We start from the raw sequence: 18,424 nt of genomic DNA on the forward strand, positions 1-18,424 counted from the left end.
TCGGCTGGCCTACAACGTTGTTATGTACCTGTTTTACGAAATAATGTTTATCCCCAATGTGGGCATGCTACTACACGTTGTACACATGCTTTATGTACGAATAAATACATTGTGGTTGGTAAAAGAGGGACAAACGTGCGTATTTCCTTTTTTAAAAATAAGCACATTTGGGTGTGTGTAAATTTGTAGCTGCCAAAGTGGGAGATAACAATTATTGCCTGTTCACGTGAAAAGCCAAAAAAGGGGCACATTTCATGAACAACATATAAGAAAAAAAAAAAAAAAAAAAAAAAAACACACACACACACACACAGTTTAAACAGTTTAAGTAATTTTTTGGCTAGCTGACAAAGTTGCACATTGTCATTTAACGTCAGGTGAAAAATGCTTTACATCTGCGTGGTGAAAATTGTCCAAGTGAGTATCCGTAAAAGGGGAAAATTATGTGTACCCAGAAAGAGATCTTTTTTTACCCAATGTACTAAATTACAAAATGTGAGGAAAACATTCACTTGCGCAAGGCTTTTCTGGCACTTGCATAGTTTATTTGCAAGCGTTTGCCTTCTCTTTGTTTGGCTTTGCAAAAAATGATCGTTCAAGGGGTTGTCTCGTCACAGTACGACTTCATAGGCACAGGTGTTATACCCCAGTGTGCACCTTGCACGAGCACACAAGTGTTTGAATTTTCCTATAAAAGAGTTGACCAGGTATTAAGCGTGTTATTTTTTATGCCAAGCGATAATGCACCTTCCTAACTTAATGTGCCCTGTCCCAAGTTTTTTTTTTCATGTGCACATTAAGTTAGGACGGTGCATTAACAGAATCGTCACGAAACACACAATCTCCCCATTTTATGTGGTACATGGCAAAAAGGAAAGGAATGAAATGGTGCGCATATTTTTACATACACGAACGTGTAGGGGTCTTAAGGTGGGCACAAATGAACAAAATGAAGAAGCTTTAAGTACCCTTTCGCACTTGTATATTTTAAGCAGTTGTTAAGAAAGGACACTATCATTCCTCATTTTAAGTATCCTTTTGACATAAAAAAGAAGCAACAAAAATGTTCGTCTTTTTTTTTTTATCATAAGGGGTTCATTCCTGTTTTCGGGCGTTTGAAGTGCAAAAGGGTTTACAGAAAAAATAATGTGCAGTAAAAAAAAAAAATTAATAAAATAAAAAGGGGGCAATAAAAAAAGGAAAAGCGGCAGGAAAATGCTAACCCCCGAAATGTAGCATACATTAATATGTATTTACACTTTTTGGTGTTCGATTCGAAATTGTCAGATGTATTTATCCGTTTACAGATTTGCACAAAGAAAAATGCATGCTACTCCGGTGCAGCTTCCTGCAGGTTCACGTTTTTTCTGGTGAATAGACCGTGCGTGGACATATCTTACACCTTTGGTAAAACCATTTCTTTTTTTTTCTCCTTCTGACCGTAAAACGAGCACACTTATTAAAACATATAAAATTTTGTTTTGAGGGGAATAATTATCAACGTGAACCTAGTCCATCGTGTTTGTGAGCAAACATCTAGGTGACACATTTACGAGCAAAAAAGCGCATGTCGTATACCATCTTTTGCATTGCTTAAAATCCTTGTACACCACAGCGTAAAACATGAATATAACGGAAAAACCAACAGCGTTCTTTGTGTGCAAGTTTTTGTTCTTTTACTACATTTATAGAAAACCGTCCCTTCCGTTTGACCCACTGGTACTGTTTAAGGGCAAGACAAAAATAATTTTAAAAATGCTGATGTATAGGCATGCTTATGTGTATATGTATATGTACAGGCGCGCGTACGTATTCAGAGGGAATGTACGAGCAAATACTTGCGCAAATGCTTTTGAACGTTTCATTTTTTATGCATCGTAGTTTCTCTTATCATATATTTGTTTCCATGTTTTCGTTATAGGTATGCAAAATAAATAATAGGAAGATTCCCTACGTGTGTGTCATTCAAATATTAGGTCTAAGTTATTATGGGCAGAGCGTCTGCTTGTACGTGCACGCTGTAAGTTCCTACGCGAGAAAGAGGAAAACCTGTACGGGTGTATATGCACGTGCGCAAACGTGTGACTAAAACCCTAATGCACCCACTTGTTGAACGTTTTATTCACATCTTTCAGTTTTTCCCATTCTTCTACGTTTTAATACCCCCGGAAGAAAAATCAAGTAATGAGTTTTGAGAGGAAAAAAATAAAAATTTCACCACGTTCAGCGTGGAAAGCTAATAGGGTAGCTACCATCTCCACTAAAGCTCCGTTCTTCCCTATTTCTACACATGTGTATATCCGTCTAGCTTAGTAAACTATACACATGTAAGCGTCCCTGTGAACACATACATGCGTGACGAAATCTCCTTCACCCTGTCAGACCCAAATCTCGAGGTCCAACTATGCCAATTTTTAGAAGAAGAATATGGCAAGGACAAACAAGACGAAACGCAAAATGTGTGCATATACAACATCGAAAGGGTAAAAAAAAAATGCATTTATGGTTACAAAGAAGAGCCAGAAGAGTTTTTAAAAATATACTTCCTATACCCCCACACCATTAACTATTTCGCCAGTTTACTCAAAAAGAAGTTATTTAAAAACCGAACTTGGGAACTGTACGAGGTGCACATCAGCTACATGCTCCACTTTTTGTGCAGCAAAAATATTTATGGCTGTTCAGAAATTTATGTTGATAAAAATGTTTTTTTTCGAAGAGAGTTTTTTAGCGCAATAAATTTTGAATGTTTTAAGAAAGAAGAAAAATGGAATGTGAAAAATAAATGCGACATAGAGTGTATACAGGGGAACAAATACGTAGACGTGAATGCCCCAAGATTTTTTACAGACAAGACGACAAATGTTAATTTTTCGAGTTTAGGAAGAGGAACCTCGTACGACATCGAGTGTGACATACGACATGAACATATTTTGAATCATCGGATTTATTCCTATGAGTTTCAAAAATATCGGAAAAAATGGAGGGAAGAATTCAACTTTGATTTACCTATTAATTATTTGGACTCCTTTGCGAAACTGTGGATGAAGGAGAAGAAAAGATGCCAAAGGGTGAACCCTAATTTGGTAAAAGACATTTTTAATTTTGACCATTTTGAAAAGAATCTGAACGTTGCCTCGTTTGATGTACTGACCCACAGGACAAAGAAGCTCTTCGCAGAGTTTTTGAAGTCGCTGCAGGGGGACGTCCCCGTGAAAGGGGTTAAGGATGAGGTCAAACAGATTAGCAACCAGGTGAACGGGGTTAGCGGCGAGGAGAAAGAGGTTAACAACCAGGTGAAATGCATTGACAGCCAGACTAAACGGGCTTGTGTCTACCCAAACGAAGCAGAAAAACGCGACTTGAACTTATATGGGGGAAATTCCCCCATTAAGGAAGCAACCAAAATGACGCAGGAAAAGAAGCTTGACGAGGGGAAGCAAACACACATAGCTTCATTCGAAATTAACAATAAAATGAAGGACGTCATTAGGTATGTTCATACGAAGAAGGCACCGAGGATAAGGGAGTGCTACGCTATTTTGAACAATCCGAATGGCACAGAAAGGAGGGGAGAAGATGAAGAGGGCGCAGTAATAATTAACCAGACAAACCCGAAGGGTGTAGGAAAAACTTGCCAAAAGGTAACAGTCCAGGAGAACGACCCGCTCACCACATCAAACGTGAAGACACAACAAAAGGGGAAAAAAAAAAAAAAAATGAACATCAAGTACGGAAATATATTTTTCCTTGAAATTCTCACAGAAGTAAAGAGCAAAAATCACAATTGTTCCAATTATATGGAGGACGAAATAAAGGCAATATTTTATCTGGTCAGAGATGAGAGACTTATGAATTACTACGAAAATTATAGTAACTGTATGGGCATAATAGCTAGCCAGCCATTCCCTAATATTTTCCCCTACTTGTTGAGCAAGGACGAAGAAACAAAACCAAAAGGGGAACACGTCCCATGGGTTGAAACGTGCATCGATGGTGCGTATATTCATAGGGACCTGTTCGAGGAGCCACCTGGGGGGGACAACACGGAAGGAAAAAAAAGGGGATTTAATTTCGACGTAAACTACACTAGTGTCAATATCCACATTGCTCAAAATGAAAAAGATCTTATAAAAAAGTTGATCGATAAAATTAAATTTTACTCTCCACTAAGTATAGTTTCTTATGAAAACGACAAGTACAATGTCAGCTACATAAATCAGAGGTGTCTGGCATTAGACATGGGCAATTTTTACACACTCATTAGTAAGCTAAAAGACCAGCAAGAATTCAGAGAGGTGAGTAATGAGTATAATAAAAATATAAAAGGTATACTTATCGAGAGCTTGTATAAATTGTCAAGCGTTTCAAACACATCTTTTGAAAATTTGTGTAAGCATTATTTGAATGTGAATGTACCCTCTATAAGTAAGTACACTTTGTACTGCTGGTACAGCTACATGGGTAGGGAATCACGAAATAATGGCAGAGGTTCTGGTGATAGTGGTTATGGGGGCAGTGTTGTGAGCAACTGTGTGATGGGGAGAGAATCCCCTTATTATCCATACAGGCACCTAAGCGTGCGGTACCTTTTGAGGAAAATTAGCTTGCTCGTACTCATATATGACAAAATTGGGTACTTGAAAAACAGGATGAATTTTTGTAGGTACATTCATGTAGACTTATTGTCCTTAATAAACAGAGGGTCACAATTTATTAGCGAATCTTTTCTCGTAAAACTGTGCATGCAGAATGGCTTCCTTTTGTACTCTCCTTCAAAGAAGGAGATAATGGAGCAAAGACCTGTTTTGCACATCCCTTTGGTGCTGCAGCCGAAGAGTTCCATAAACTTTTTTCCCCTGATGGTCTTCGATTTCCAATCCCTTTACCCCTCCATTCTAATTGCGTTTAACATTTGTTACTCCACCTGCTTGGGAACGCTGTCCTGCAAGGGAGGATCCAATGCGCACCCCCCGCAAGAGCATCAGCAGGCGGGGAAGAAACGGGTAGAGTCTTCCTTGAGGAAGAGCATCCCTGCAGAGGGTGTTCTCGAAGAGGGCGGGATGTCGCACTCAGGTGGCGATAGCTCGTCTGGCGACTTGCTTGATGCTTTGGATGTCCAGAGGATGGCGGAGTTAACTTACCCTGCGAATAAGTGGAATGGGGCGTCTAGCCACGTGCGGGGTAATGCAGACGATGGATCACTCGACAGGGATGGTGAATGCTTCGAAGAAATGTCCCCCAAATATGAACCTTTTCCGAAGGAATCATGGAGCACTTCCAATGCATGGTCAAAAAAGGGGGATGTGATTCCCCCTTCCAACTGCCCCGAGTCAAGCCACCCAGTTGACGAAAAAATTCCTGTGCAAGGAGAAGACCTGACCAATTTTGAATTCATAAGACTAGGAGTGAGGAAAAAGCCACCCAATGTAAATAACGTAGTGAAGAATTTAAGAAGGGATGATGTACTCATAACAAGCAACAACACTGTGTACGTGAAGAAGAATAAGAGGAAAGGAATATGTACTCTTTTCATGGAAGAAATGTTAAAAACACGAATAATGCTGAAGAGGTGTAGTCAAATTTATGATAAGCAAACAGGAAAAAGGTTAGAAGAAAGAATGTGTAAATTAAAAATGATATTAAACGTGGCCACAGGTTATATAGGAGCTAGCTTTTCAGGGAGGATGCCATGTGTGGACATATCAGAGAGTATCATTTGTACTGGAAAGAATTCGCTCCTTTACATCATAGAATATATAAAGGAACATTATGAGTATGTTAAAGTTTTGTATGGAGATACAGATTCCTTATTTTTGTTAAACGAAATGAACGATCTTAGCTACACTTTTAGGATAGCCCAGGACATTTTGAAAAACGTGAATGGCATTTTGCCCTCTCCCATGTATTTAAATTTTGAAAAAATTTATTGCCCTTCTCTTTTGATGACCAAAAAGAGGTACTTTGGATTTGCTTACAAAAAAGAGAATGATGAGAAACCTACTCTGGACCTCAAAGGGGTGGAAAGCATGAGATCAGATCAGTGCGATTTAGTGAAGAATGTGCTTCTCCAGATATATTTTATATTTTACTATTTCAGGAATTCTTGCCACTTATCCTACTGTTGCTGCTGTTGTGCCATGTGTAGGAATTTTTTCCCCAATTTTGTATGCTCTTGTAAGGAGTTAAACTTGCATAGGACGTCCCCATGCTTCTTATCTGAGATGGTGGAGGCGATTCTGCGTGTCTATGGAAGGGTAGAGAGGGGGGAAAAGGCTGCTTGTGTGAAGGTGGAAGCGAATGCGGGGGAACCTAAAACGGAGGAGAGCAAAAATAAGTTATACGACCATCTCATAAGATTAATAAACAGCGAGAGGGATAACACCATTCTTAAGTTCATAAATTACTTATATAGGAAAAAATTCGCCTTTCTGTGGCACATATTTACCCATTTTGATGTGTCGCTTTTTAAAATGGAAATACAAAAAATGATCGAGCAGGATTATGAAAAGATTATTAACCAGACAAATGACTGCTGTGTTATGAACCCAAACAATATTACAAAAACTTGTCTTTGTGTGGAAGAAATAAATGCAAAGAAGAAATGCGATAGGGGAAAATGTTTCTGTAATGTTAAGCAAGCTCTTGTGTTCTTTTCTCCCAATGGAGTTAGCGAAAGTGAGACGGGGAGTGCCTTTGGTATGAAAGTGTTTTACACTCACCTGACGAGAAACATAAAGAGAGTGCTACGTGATTTATTTAACAGAATATATGATGATAAAATTGCGTGTGATAATTTTATTATATACAAGAAAGTGAAGTTGGGGACGTACAAAGGAGAATTGGAGTGGGACAAAAGGAAAGTGCCTCTACCGCCTCAAGCAGTTGTGGCGAAGAAGCTTTTAAAAATGAATCCCCAGTTGGTCATCACTTATAAGGAGAAGATTCCTTTTGTGATTACGAAAAAGTTGAAGGAGGATAAGATTTATGACTCCGTTGCACATCCTTCCTTCATCAGGGGTATTTACAATTGTGCTAGGGGGGTTCCCACAGTGGATATGCAAACGGGGGAACGGATCCATCGAGGGAACGTATCCCCCCAGAAGGAAAACGACTTCATGCGTAGAGAGATAGCCCCAAATAATCAAAAGAAACTGAAGGAAATAAATTTCGATTATTATATTCAAAACTTAGTTATTCCCCCTTTGAAGAGAATGTTGGATTTGCTTCCCTACGGGTCGCCAAATCTGGAGGAGATATTTTACACAACGAGGAGGAAGTATAGCTTGGGAAAAGGCAAGATTGAACTATTCACGAGGAATGTTGGGAAACTTGAGAAGAGTAGGTTAAAGGCGAATGATTTGTCCAGAGCTGGAGGGGACATATATGAGGGGTGGAAAAGGGTCGAAGAAAAAGGGAGCCATGGTGAGGCGCTGCTCTACCGTGAACCTTACCACCACGACACGACAAACTGTAATGTAAAAACGGGGAACACAGAAAACGACAAGACAAGAACACAAATAATTCAAAATTATGCGGACTTGAGCAGGTCACAGAATATAGTAAAGCACTTGAACAAAATGTGTGTCCATTGTGCCAACTCCGAAATGGAGGCGTCGGCGTGCCAGTACGCGGTGCACTGCGATGTGTTTTTTAAAAAAGTCATTTCCCAAGAGCACATTTCCAAGTGTGAGGATACGATAAGGAGTTTGATGGGGGAGAGTTTCCCCTGAGGGGGGTTGATTCATCTGGAGCGGTGCTGTTGCTAGCGTCATATGCGTTTTTTCTACGTTGTTTGTTTCGTCTCCGTGCGCCCTTCGAAGTGGCCTCCCTCAGTGCACACCTCCTTGATTTGGAGCAGATTGTAATTGAGAGTAGCATTTTTTACTTCCCCATTTGGTACGTGCCTTCCATGTGTAGGTACACGTGTAGACATGTTACCTTATGTTATGCTATGCTGTTCTGTGCCCTGCTCTGATGTGCACTTTTTTATGCACTTCGCTGTAATTTATATGCTGTATGCCCCTTGTTGCCTTTTCGAGGGAGACACAAATGACAGGTGTAAGGGCGTTGGCATGGGGGGCAATTTCCTGACACGGGTAATCATCTATGTATGTGTGTGTGTGTGTATGTGTGCACTTGTGCGCGATTTATGTGGTCAAACACGGTTGGCACAGGTAAAGCAAATTAGATGAGTTATTAATATTTTTTGTAAAAGTGACGAGGGAATATTCTTCTGGCTGTGTGACGAATCCCTCCTCCTTGGAAACCTTACACCCATAATTAATGAGGGTTAACAAGTCCTGGTTGTGACAGTCGGTTAATTTTGTGATGTACGGGTAGACTCCCCAAGTGAGTTGCAGCTTTCTAGCTAAGGCAACATTTTCTGTGATGACAATGATGGGTGCCTTTGTTCTCAAATTGCTAAGCTTTTGGATTTTATGAAATTCATTCGAAAATAAAATGATGGACTTCAAATTTATGTTATTGCTTATGTCCCTTATGCTGTAAATAAGTTTCTCAAAGTGGGAATTTTCGTTGGTAGGCGGTGGACTCATGGTATGTGCACACTTGACGAGATTATTATTTTTCCTTTGTGTGTAGTCGTAATAGTAGTAATCATTTTCTACGTCCTTAATTATGCTGTTTTGTGTGGAGGCCGTGAGGATGGGGTATTGTCCTGTGGCTGTTTCCGCTGAGAGCATAACGCAGTCGGATCCATCGTAGAGAGCAGTTGCAACATCCGCCACTTCTGCTCTGGTGGGTGAGGGCAGGAATCTCATACTTTCCATCATCTGTGTTGCTACAATGACGGGTTTGTTATATTTGATTCTGCACAAATTGATTAATTTTTTTTGTAAAATTGGTAAATTGGACAAGTTGGTTTCAATTCCGAGGTCTCCTCTGGCAATCATGATGGCGTCGGAAAGGTTAATAATGCTTTCTATATTTTTCACAGCAGAGGGTTTTTCAATTTTTGACACAATAAATATTCTATTAGCATGGTCACTTGGTATGGAACGATCAGTTTCAGCTTTAATATGCGTAATTTGCGTATCACCATCGTAGGCTGTATTTTGACCTGCGCCAGAGTTTTCAAGGTCATTTTCCGTTTTTTCATTATCTACCTGCAAGTCTTGATTTTTGTACACATCGTAAATCTGTTTATACTTTTGATAATTCTTCAAGTAATAATGTTGGTAGTAATCATTTACCTCTTTTATGTAAAAGTCGTTGGGATCATCGTATTCCTTCATTTGAAGCATATTTTCGTCGTAAATAAGTCTATCCTTTTTTACCTTGTTTTGAAAAAAATCGCTATCGTAATAATCCTTGATAATGCTTTTTAAAAAAATTAAATCATACTTTGTTTGAACAAAGGAATAACCTAAAAAGTCTACCCCTTCATTAATACAAAACAAGATGTCCTTAATATCTTTTTCATTTAAAACTTCAATAGGCATAATCATATTAGGAACACAGAAGCCTTTTTTGCTGTATAGTTTTCCCCCTGTAATTACTTCTACTTTTAGGGAGCTATTTTGCAATGATGATTCGTCGAACTGAACTTCTGTCACCTTCATTTTTAAGTTTCCATCATCTAGTAATATGATTTGTCCACACTTTATATTTTTTAACAACTCTGGATAGTTCAGTTGCACCCTCTTTTCATTTCCAGGTTTGTCTACCAAGTCGAAGGAAAAAACATCTCCTTCTTTCAATTCAACGAATGTATTTTTTTCCATGGCATTTTTTTCACTTTTTTCAAATTCCCCTATTCGTATTTTTGGCCCTTGAATATCTCCTAAAATGCCAATAGAAGTATCATATTTTTTTTCTATAATTCGGAGTGAATTTATAATGTATTTTTTAATGCTTTTCAAACCATGTGAAAAATTTAACCTGAAGACATCAATTCCGCTGAGGTAGAGCTTTTCGAGTTCTTCAAATTTTTCCGTTGCTGGCCCGATGGTAGCTATTTGTTTGGTTTTTGTGAATGCTATCTTGTCCTTTTTGCTTAACCTGCTCGTGTTTGCTTTGTTCTCAATATCTAGGTCAGCTGTTTGTGTGTGAACTTTTATGCTTTTTTTTCTTCTAATCTGTTTGGTTATATGTGGGTTGCTAAGAAAGAGTTGCCCTCCTGAGCAGCACCTTTGAATGTGCGCTTTGCTAAACGGGGTGTTGGCCCCGTCGTATGTCACCATTCCTTTTACGAGTAGTGTGGCCAAGTGGGCGACGAGAAGAAATCGCTTTGGCTTCATGATATGTTCTTTTTGCTTCTGCCTTGGAGTGTGTGTTGTGTGTAGATGTTGGTGGGTCACTCCTGTGTGATACACTGTACTTACGTGGCTTTTTCGCAGGGAGCGTGGGGGGTAGACTGTTCACCTATGCGGTCGCACGTGTGCAATGTCCCCCCTGGTCCGTATGGCAGTTTCGCGAAGAGCGTCACTTGCTTTTGCTTTTACCTTTACCTTTACCCTTGCTCTGGTTCGATTCGTTTTGATTCGCTCCTATTCGCTTTGCTTATGATGACTGTTTTTTCCTGCTTCCACGCCGACAGCATTTTTTATTCCCGGCGTGGAGGGAACGACGCACAATTGAATTCGCCTTGTAGGCGCTCTACCAGTTTGCCCTCAACTGAACGTACAACGTGGCCACATCTGATGGCCAACTCGCTAAAGCTCCAAAACTGCGTACCTCTGGAGTAGAAAAAATTGACAATTGCTTAATGCTTAATTTGGAGTGTCAAATGTAGATAGGGCCTGTTTGTGCATTTTTTTTTTTTTTTTCCCGTGTTGAAATGTGCAACATTGCGCTGTTTTTCCCTGCACGCTACAAACTTGAAGTGGTGATTATAAATGTGGAGGCAAATTTTGGTTGTTTGCCGATGGGGATATACGCCCTCGTCAAGGAATGGCTACTCTCATTTGGTAAATTTTGATGGGGGAATTATTGCCCCTCTATGCCGTACACCTTCGAGGATGAGTCGAGTACTTTAGTCTACAGCACGTTATGCGCATGCACCATCAGGGAATGTGTGTGGCGGGATACGCATGTATGCATGGGTATTTTTTGCCGTTGTGAAATACTCGTCCAAGCTGCACGGGGTTGACAAAGCGATTGGCGATGTGATGTGCACTTTCCAAATTAGAAGCTGCCGTAGAATATTGTTTTATTATTATTTTTTTTTTTTATCATGTTCTTTTTCTCCTGTCGTAAAACGGGAACAGTTCACGGGTGAGAGACGACTTGCGTCTATCCTGGGGGTTTGGGGCGCTTAATTATGCGAACTGAGAAAGGTGTACGTACGTGCCCCCATTTGTGTCCCTATGGGTGTGTATTTTTTTTTTTTTTTTTTTTTTGTTCGCGCCGTTTCCGTGTGCGTCAACGTTCTTAAAGTATGCAATTGCAGAGGACACAATTTCCCAACGAAGCATTACAACAGTGTGCATGCATTGACAGGAAGGAAACGGATAGTACATTCGAATTTTTAGCAATCCATGTGTTCTTTCAGTTCATTCGATATGTGTACGCGATGCTTAGCACGATGTTCCTCCTTCATGACGTTGTTCCTATCTCCATTTGGTGAATGAGAGATATGCCTTTTTTTTTTTTTTTCAACGTGTGTGTTTACCCACCCTACATCACCCCCGAACAATACAATGCTCTTTAATAAATATAAAAAAAAGTTTACAAACACCAAACGGAGGTACTGTGATGCACCCGAAATTGCCTTGCAAAAGAGCAGAAGAATATTCAACCTGTTTGCAGACGAGGAATCGTTAAAAAATCTGATTTTAGAAAATTATTTTAAGATCATTTTAGAAAAAATTTTTGAGAATTTCCAGACAAGGAATTACATCTTCGAAGTGTTCATCCATGTGGATATTCTAAAATTGTGATGCCTGCATGAATAAGCGCAAAAAGAGGGGGAGGGGCGGAGCAGGAGAGACAACCATGTTACTGCATCGATATAGCTCCTTTACGCATAGTGCTCTGGCGCACGTTCATCGTTATTTCTCCTCGTTCCCTGTCCCTCCTCCACAATAGCCCTTTCCCCCCCGCTTCTTAAATGCAGAGTAGACTCCACGAACTATGCGGACTGTCACATCACGAAAAACTTCGTCGCGTTTACCAACGCGTTTAACGAAGTTTCATACTCCCTGTTGTCCCAATTTGGGGAGCGTTTAAAGGTATGGCTGTGGGGAGCACTTTCCATTGTCTTCGCGTGTTTTAGCATGTGTCCTCTCAGGGTGGTACACATTGAGTGGCTGCCCCCCTGGGCCTTGTTCATTAATATGCTCATGCGTTGTGTCCAGCCGTTATACACCCCAAACACACACACAAACACTCACAGAGGGAGAAACCCGAAGATGACATGGTGGAATATCTGAACATTATCATAAGCTGCAATTTTATTTTCATCACGCTCATTCCTCTAAACACCCCCATAAAAGTAAAAAAATATTTTGGGTAGGGCGGATCCAGAATGTTCTGTCGTCAACAGATAGATACGTTTCGTGTATGTACAAATATGTGATTATTTTTGCTCTCCTTCAAAATGTGCAGACCGATTGCATCCTTAATCTGGCCACTGTGAACAACCTAGGGAGCCATTTTTATCACGTGATTGAACTGATTAATGCGACACTGATGAGCACAGATAAGAAGAGCTTTTTGTATAAAAAGCTTTACATGAGAGTATGTGATTGCTCAAGGAAGTACTTGCCGCACCAGAATATAATTGTGAAAATGAATAAGCTTGGGAAAATGGACGAGTAAGGGCTCTTCGGGAAGGCACGCCTCCAGGGGGGCAAAAAAGGAGAGACAGACAGGGTGGGGTGAAACAGAGGAACACGTAGATGTAGGGATACACCATCCCAACAAGGGCAGACGTGTGCTACCACAGTTGAGACACGTTCATGGAGGTATTCCATCTTTTCACAGCAACAAGGCAGATAAGGATGTGTGCGAGTTGTGCTCAACGAAGCAGTACGAGGAAGTGATCCAGAAGAGGCAGTTCAAAAATTTTTACATCTTGAAGTTTTCTTTCACCCAAGCGATGGATGAGTACAGCAGCAGGGGTTATGCCGCGCACATTATGATGAGCAGATGGGACACATCTATTTGCCTCTTGGACCTATCTCGAATGTTCATTCCTCCCACACTATGCACTTCTCAAACACACACTCGTATGCTCATTTAGCATTTCCTTTTTCTCTTCTTTTGTTTTTTTTTTTTTTACAAAGACGAATGCACAACGTTTGAAGTTTTATACCAAGATGTAGCGGAAAAGAATGAGACGTTTGAAATTGGGATGAAATACAATTTGATAGTTGTATCAATACCTAACCAGGTTAAGTGCGCATTTTCAAACTCCTGGATTGTGCTATGTGATTTTATTTGTCTTTTATGTGTGCATGTCGGATGAGTGTTTCCATTCGCTCATTGAGTGTACATGTTCTTTGTGCTAATTTACCATTTTCATTTTCTTCTTCTTTTTTTTTTTTATGTTCCACATGACAGCCAAATAAGAACAGCATCAAGGGGGCGCGCGTCGGGAACCTTTGGCTCCTGAATTATAGGAAGGACGTAATTTGAGAAAAAGGAGAGAAAAGGCATTTCGATATTTTATTTTGCCATAGCTCAAATGTGCGAGATGGCTCCATTGGCAGCTCTGCAAATTGGAAGCTGCTTTTATCCTTCTACCTCTCACACATTGGTCATATTCCACTTGGATGCCTTTCCCAAGAAAACAAAAAAGCTCGAATGCAGCTCGCTGTCGGCGGCAGAACACACAGACCTGATGTTGTCTACCGAAAGATTTAACTGTTTGCTGCAAACCCAAAATTTAGAAGGTGCACAACTTTTACATCTCCCTTATGCGAAATAGTGATGTGCGGGGTACAGTTGCCTGTTCTCATTTTGGATATTGCTCACGTACTATTCCTCCTCTTTCCCTTTGCATAAGCTGCAGATATGAGCAAAATCATAAGCGACATCCTGAATCTGCCGCCCAATATTTCCTGCTTGAGCAAAATTTGCAGAACGACAAAGCTAACCCTAATTTTAATTAGCATATGCAGCAACATATTGAGGTACGCTAAGTTAGACACGTTAGCGCACGACTTGTACAACAAGCTACACACAAACAAATGGGTCGGTGGGGACGCCTCGCGGCATGCCCTAACGGGTAAGTGGGGAGACATGAAGTAGTTAAACGAGCAGACAAATGAGTAGTTAGATGAACAGATAGTTACGGAGTAAACTATATAGACTTGTTTACGAATGAGACTAGCATGTGGATGGGAGAGCTCCGGAAAGGCACGTTGTTGGGGAGGATCCCCCATGTGCAGAGATATTGCGTGTAAAGTTGTTATGTATACTTTATGCACACTGCATACCATGTGCACCCGTTGGCTACTTCCCCCTCGCGCAGGAGTCAGAGCCCCGCACTGCTTCTTCATTTGTCTAGATGAAGTAATAATGGTGAACTTGGTTAAATTTTGCAATTATTTCTGTAACATTAAGATTCTACACGTTAAGGCAGATTCTTTCAATATATTGTTTACGCAAAAGTATGACATCCTCGTAATCAACATAAATAATTTGAACAGCCTCCAAATTAATGTACTGGTGGAATTAATGAAGAACGGCGTGTACAGGTGTAAGAAGGCGCTGTTCCCGGTGTCCACGACATTTTGGGTCTACGCAGTGAAGTCTTATATACGGAGTGAGCAGGTGGGATACGATCGAACATAGCGCTATATGGGACTGCGTAGGCGTATGCACACATTTGTGTAGACATGTACACACACTTGTGATTATATGGCAACAAACCGAATGACCCCGCTTTGCAGGAATTCAACACCTATATTAAGCGGAACCTCTTGGCACGATTCGATTTCGTATTCGAACTGAGCTTTGATGGTGAGGACGACATCATCGACGAGATCTTAGAAAGCACGGATGAAAATGGAAAGGAAAATTGCGACTTTTATTTTGAACTGAATAAGAATTACTCCTATTTGAAGAAAAGCCATTTGACCCATTTTGAATTCAAAGGGTTGTGCAGTGTAACCAAGTCCATCATCCAGAAGTACTTTAGCATGGCTGCTGATTTATCAACTTTGACTGTGTAAGGGGAAACAAATGCAGCTTCCTCCTTTTTTTCTCCTCCCGTTTATTCGATTTCACCCCATATTATATTTTTTTGTGAGATTAATGTGTATAGAGTTAAGACGACACCCATTAAATGTGGCTACCCCTTTATGTTTCACCTTTTGCAGACACCACATAGGGATATGTGAGTTGCTATGCATTAGTGCGTCTCTGCTATTTAAGAAGAAGGAATGCCTCATTGAGCATGTGGTCTTGGGACTGTTTTTATACGACAAATTTGTATCTTCCACAAAAAATAAGTTAACCCAATTTGACAAAAGCATACTGGACAACGTGATGAATTCGCGGGATGAGGAAAGCTACTCCTTTCAGAAATTAATGAATTATTTTTCCTCCTATTTGGGTGCAACGATGAGTATGCAGTAAGGGATGGAGAACTAGTAAAGGTGATGGAGAAGAGCGCACAAGAAAATATATACACGGAAGTATATTTATGTGCTTATGTTACTAAGCCAGTTTGTTCATGCCCGACTAGCAGATCGAATTTCACCAAATTGTGATGCAGACTAATGCTAAGGAGAAATGTGAAAAAAAATTAATTTCGCGTGCAAACTACTCCTTTTTGTGTGCTCTTAAATTTTTTTACAGGTTACCCTGAAGGAAAAAAATAATTTTATCCTTGATAAGAAATACACCATGTCTGGGAATTTGTAGGTGTTCTACAAAAGTAGACTTGCGGTGTTACTCATTTTAACCAATTTACTCTAATTAACATTTTTTCCCCCATTTTGGGCATACATAGGGCGTATTATCAACGCACAAATATATATGTGTATGGACCTCCTTTACCAGTTATAATCCCTTATCTTTTGCGCCATTTTGCGCAACCTTTGGTGGAACTTTTTTTTTTTCCATGTTTAATAAAATATTTAAAAAAGAGTTCCCGAAGAAATAGAAATGGAACGAAATGCAGCGCGCATCCACGATAAGGTTCACGGCAGGTGAATTACGACGAATGCTTCGTAAAAAGGTGATGAAGGGGTGGCTGAAAACGTTGCACAAATGTGTATAGTTACGCATACACATGATATGTGCGCGGCGTGGCAAATATGCACACAAGCATATGTTATGTATACGACTTGGCAACGGGGGGTGGTGCAGAGCGTAAAAAAAAAAAAAAAAATATATAATATATAATAGGAAAGTAATAAAATAAAAAAAATGGATAAAAATATCGACGTGTGTTGTTCTTACAAGCCTGTGACGTTGACGGGCGAACTGGATGATTATGTGTGAGCTTTGGAACTGTGTAGAAATAAGATGCTTAAAAAATAATCACTCGTCACATGCGTGTTTTTGTATATGTTGGGGGGAAATGGACAGTTGCACCCTCGTCTTTCTGTGCGCATTTGCGGTCATGTTGTGCATATGTATTGATGTGTAAAAAAAAAAAAAAAAAAAAGGATGCGACTTGGTGGCTTGGCTACCCGGTAATTTGGCAACATTGCAACAACCGAATTTGAAGAATCTTGGTCCTCATCAATTCTAATGTGTCTGCAGTGTACCCGTTATAACAACTTCTGCAATTCGTCGTAAAAGACGAGCACAAGAGCTCCTCCAGCTCCTCTAATGACATTAGCCCAAGCCCCCTTAAAGAATCCAGCAAAGCCTTCATTCTTTATGATTTTAAACCAACAATCGATGGTACTTTTGTATTGAATTTCTTCCTTTGCCTTTCTTCCCGACATCATCATCATTCTCCTTCGAACGGTATCAAAGGGGTAGGAAATGAGTCCCGCTAGTATGGTGACTGATTGTGCAACTGCCCATTTTAAGACGATATTCGTATTTTTGTCATTATTAAATAAGAGAGCTTTGGCACTGTCGTATAATCCGAAATACGAACCTCGATACACAATGATACCTGTGACGGAAACACCGAAACCACTGTAAAGAGACAATAAGCCAGTTTGTTTATATATTTTTGTTAAGCAATCAAATAATCCTGTGAATTGCCTATCCTTGCCTTTGCCGATATCGGATGCCAACCTTGTCCTTGCAAAATCTAGAGGGTATACAATTAAGAGCGAAATAGCACCTGCTGTCGCGCCGGATAAAATATTGACACAGAAAAATTTCGTAAAATCTGTGTTCTGATCATATTTGGGGAAAACATTTTTAAAATAATCTTTGAAGGCAAAATTGAAAGCTTGGGTTGGGAAGTAACGAATAATATTAGCTGTGTTTCCTCTCCAAAAGGACATGACGCCTTGTTCATTTGACACTCTTTTAAAGCAGTTGATTAATCCTGAATATCTTTCCACTTGTCCTGATTTGATTTCTGGTATGGAGTCCTGTGTCTGTATAAGCATTTTTACTCTCTCTATTGGTGCAACTACTGTTTTGGAAATGGCCGCTGAGACGCCTCCCATAAGGAAGTCGGCCGCGAAGTTGGTTTTGAATTCTCCACTCATTTTGTCGAACGAAATTTGCAAATTAGGTTTGTGTGTGGGCGGGAGGGTAGCGATTCGAACGGAAATGTGTGAACCGGTTTACTTTGTCGTACTCAGGACGGTAATCGAGTAATCTTTACTGCACACAACTGTGTAGAGGTACGTATATATGTATATATGCACATACAGGAAGTACAAGAGGACATGCACTTAATCCTCAATAGGGTCAATTGTGCGAAGGCGTAACAGGTAAATGGAGTAGAAAAACTACTGGTGATTTGATACACATGCAAAGTGGCATTAAAATGGATATGCTAAGGACACATGTTGGATGCACACTCTTTTGTTTAAAGCAACGTTTTTGGTGCTCATTTCTTTCTATATATAATTTCACAGAAGAAAGGGGTACGAAATGTCATACATGGAGGTGTAATATGTGGGTGTTTTTCCATGCGAAGTGATATTCAGGGGACCCTTGCGCGCGTACGCAAAAGGGAAGCAAATTCATAAAAGGGTACACATAATCATAAACACATATATGTATATCTGGGTGTGAGGTGTATGCACAGGGTATGTAACTGGGCCTACCTCATACACTGCACACGTAGGCGTCTTTGACCTACTAATTTAAGGCAACATTAATTCCGAGCAAAGCTGGCGAAGGCATGAAATGGAAAAATATAAATATACGCAAATGATAAAAGGAGAAGGGGGCACAAGAAGCATGAAAAAATATACAAGTATATATATGTTGTTCAAATTACAAAGAATCCTTTGACGACAATAAAATGCATTACGCAATTAAGCATTTTCCAATAACATGTAAAAAAAAAAAAAAAAAAAAAAAA

At 39.9% G+C, this 18,424-nt stretch overlaps 4 protein-coding genes across 4 annotated transcripts; 2 read left to right on the top strand and 2 right to left on the bottom strand.

The window, feature by feature from the left end:
- Window positions 1–1,623: 1,623 nt before the first annotated feature.
- Window positions 1,624–7,733, top strand: AK88_03786 (uncharacterized protein; the record flags this gene model as incomplete). The annotated part of the gene is made up of 4 exons (XM_012481396.1): window positions 1,624–1,719; window positions 1,922–2,020; window positions 2,136–2,181; window positions 2,383–7,733. The coding sequence occupies 4 exons, from the start codon at window positions 1,624–1,626 to the stop codon at window positions 7,731–7,733; spliced, it is 5,592 nt and encodes a 1,863-aa protein (XP_012336819.1).
- A 417-nt stretch (window positions 7,734–8,150) lies between these two features.
- Window positions 8,151–10,262, bottom strand: AK88_03787 (pyruvate kinase; the record flags this gene model as incomplete). The annotated part of the gene is made up of 1 exon (XM_012481397.1): window positions 8,151–10,262. The coding sequence occupies one exon, from the start codon at window positions 10,260–10,262 to the stop codon at window positions 8,151–8,153; it is 2,112 nt and encodes a 703-aa protein (XP_012336820.1).
- Window positions 10,263–11,663: 1,401 nt separating this feature from the next.
- On the top strand, window positions 11,664–15,549 carry AK88_03788 (uncharacterized protein; the record flags this gene model as incomplete). Its single annotated transcript, XM_012481398.1, has 12 exons — window positions 11,664–11,899; window positions 12,080–12,194; window positions 12,359–12,457; window positions 12,571–12,779; window positions 12,949–13,085; window positions 13,251–13,357; window positions 13,528–13,593; window positions 13,754–13,859; window positions 13,973–14,194; window positions 14,441–14,742; window positions 14,862–15,139; window positions 15,291–15,549. 12 exons carry the CDS (start codon window positions 11,664–11,666, stop codon window positions 15,547–15,549), a joined length of 2,136 nt encoding a protein of 711 aa, XP_012336821.1.
- A 1,142-nt stretch (window positions 15,550–16,691) lies between these two features.
- AK88_03789 (uncharacterized protein) lies at window positions 16,692–17,597 on the bottom strand (the record flags this gene model as incomplete). Its single annotated transcript, XM_012481399.1, has 1 exon — window positions 16,692–17,597. One exon carries the CDS (start codon window positions 17,595–17,597, stop codon window positions 16,692–16,694), a length of 906 nt encoding a protein of 301 aa, XP_012336822.1.
- Between the last annotated feature and the right edge of the window lie 827 nt (window positions 17,598–18,424).

This window comes from Plasmodium fragile, assembly GCF_000956335.1.
Source record: "Plasmodium fragile strain nilgiri unplaced genomic scaffold supercont1.46, whole genome shotgun sequence".
Taxonomy (NCBI): Eukaryota; Apicomplexa; class Aconoidasida; order Haemosporida; family Plasmodiidae; genus Plasmodium; species Plasmodium fragile.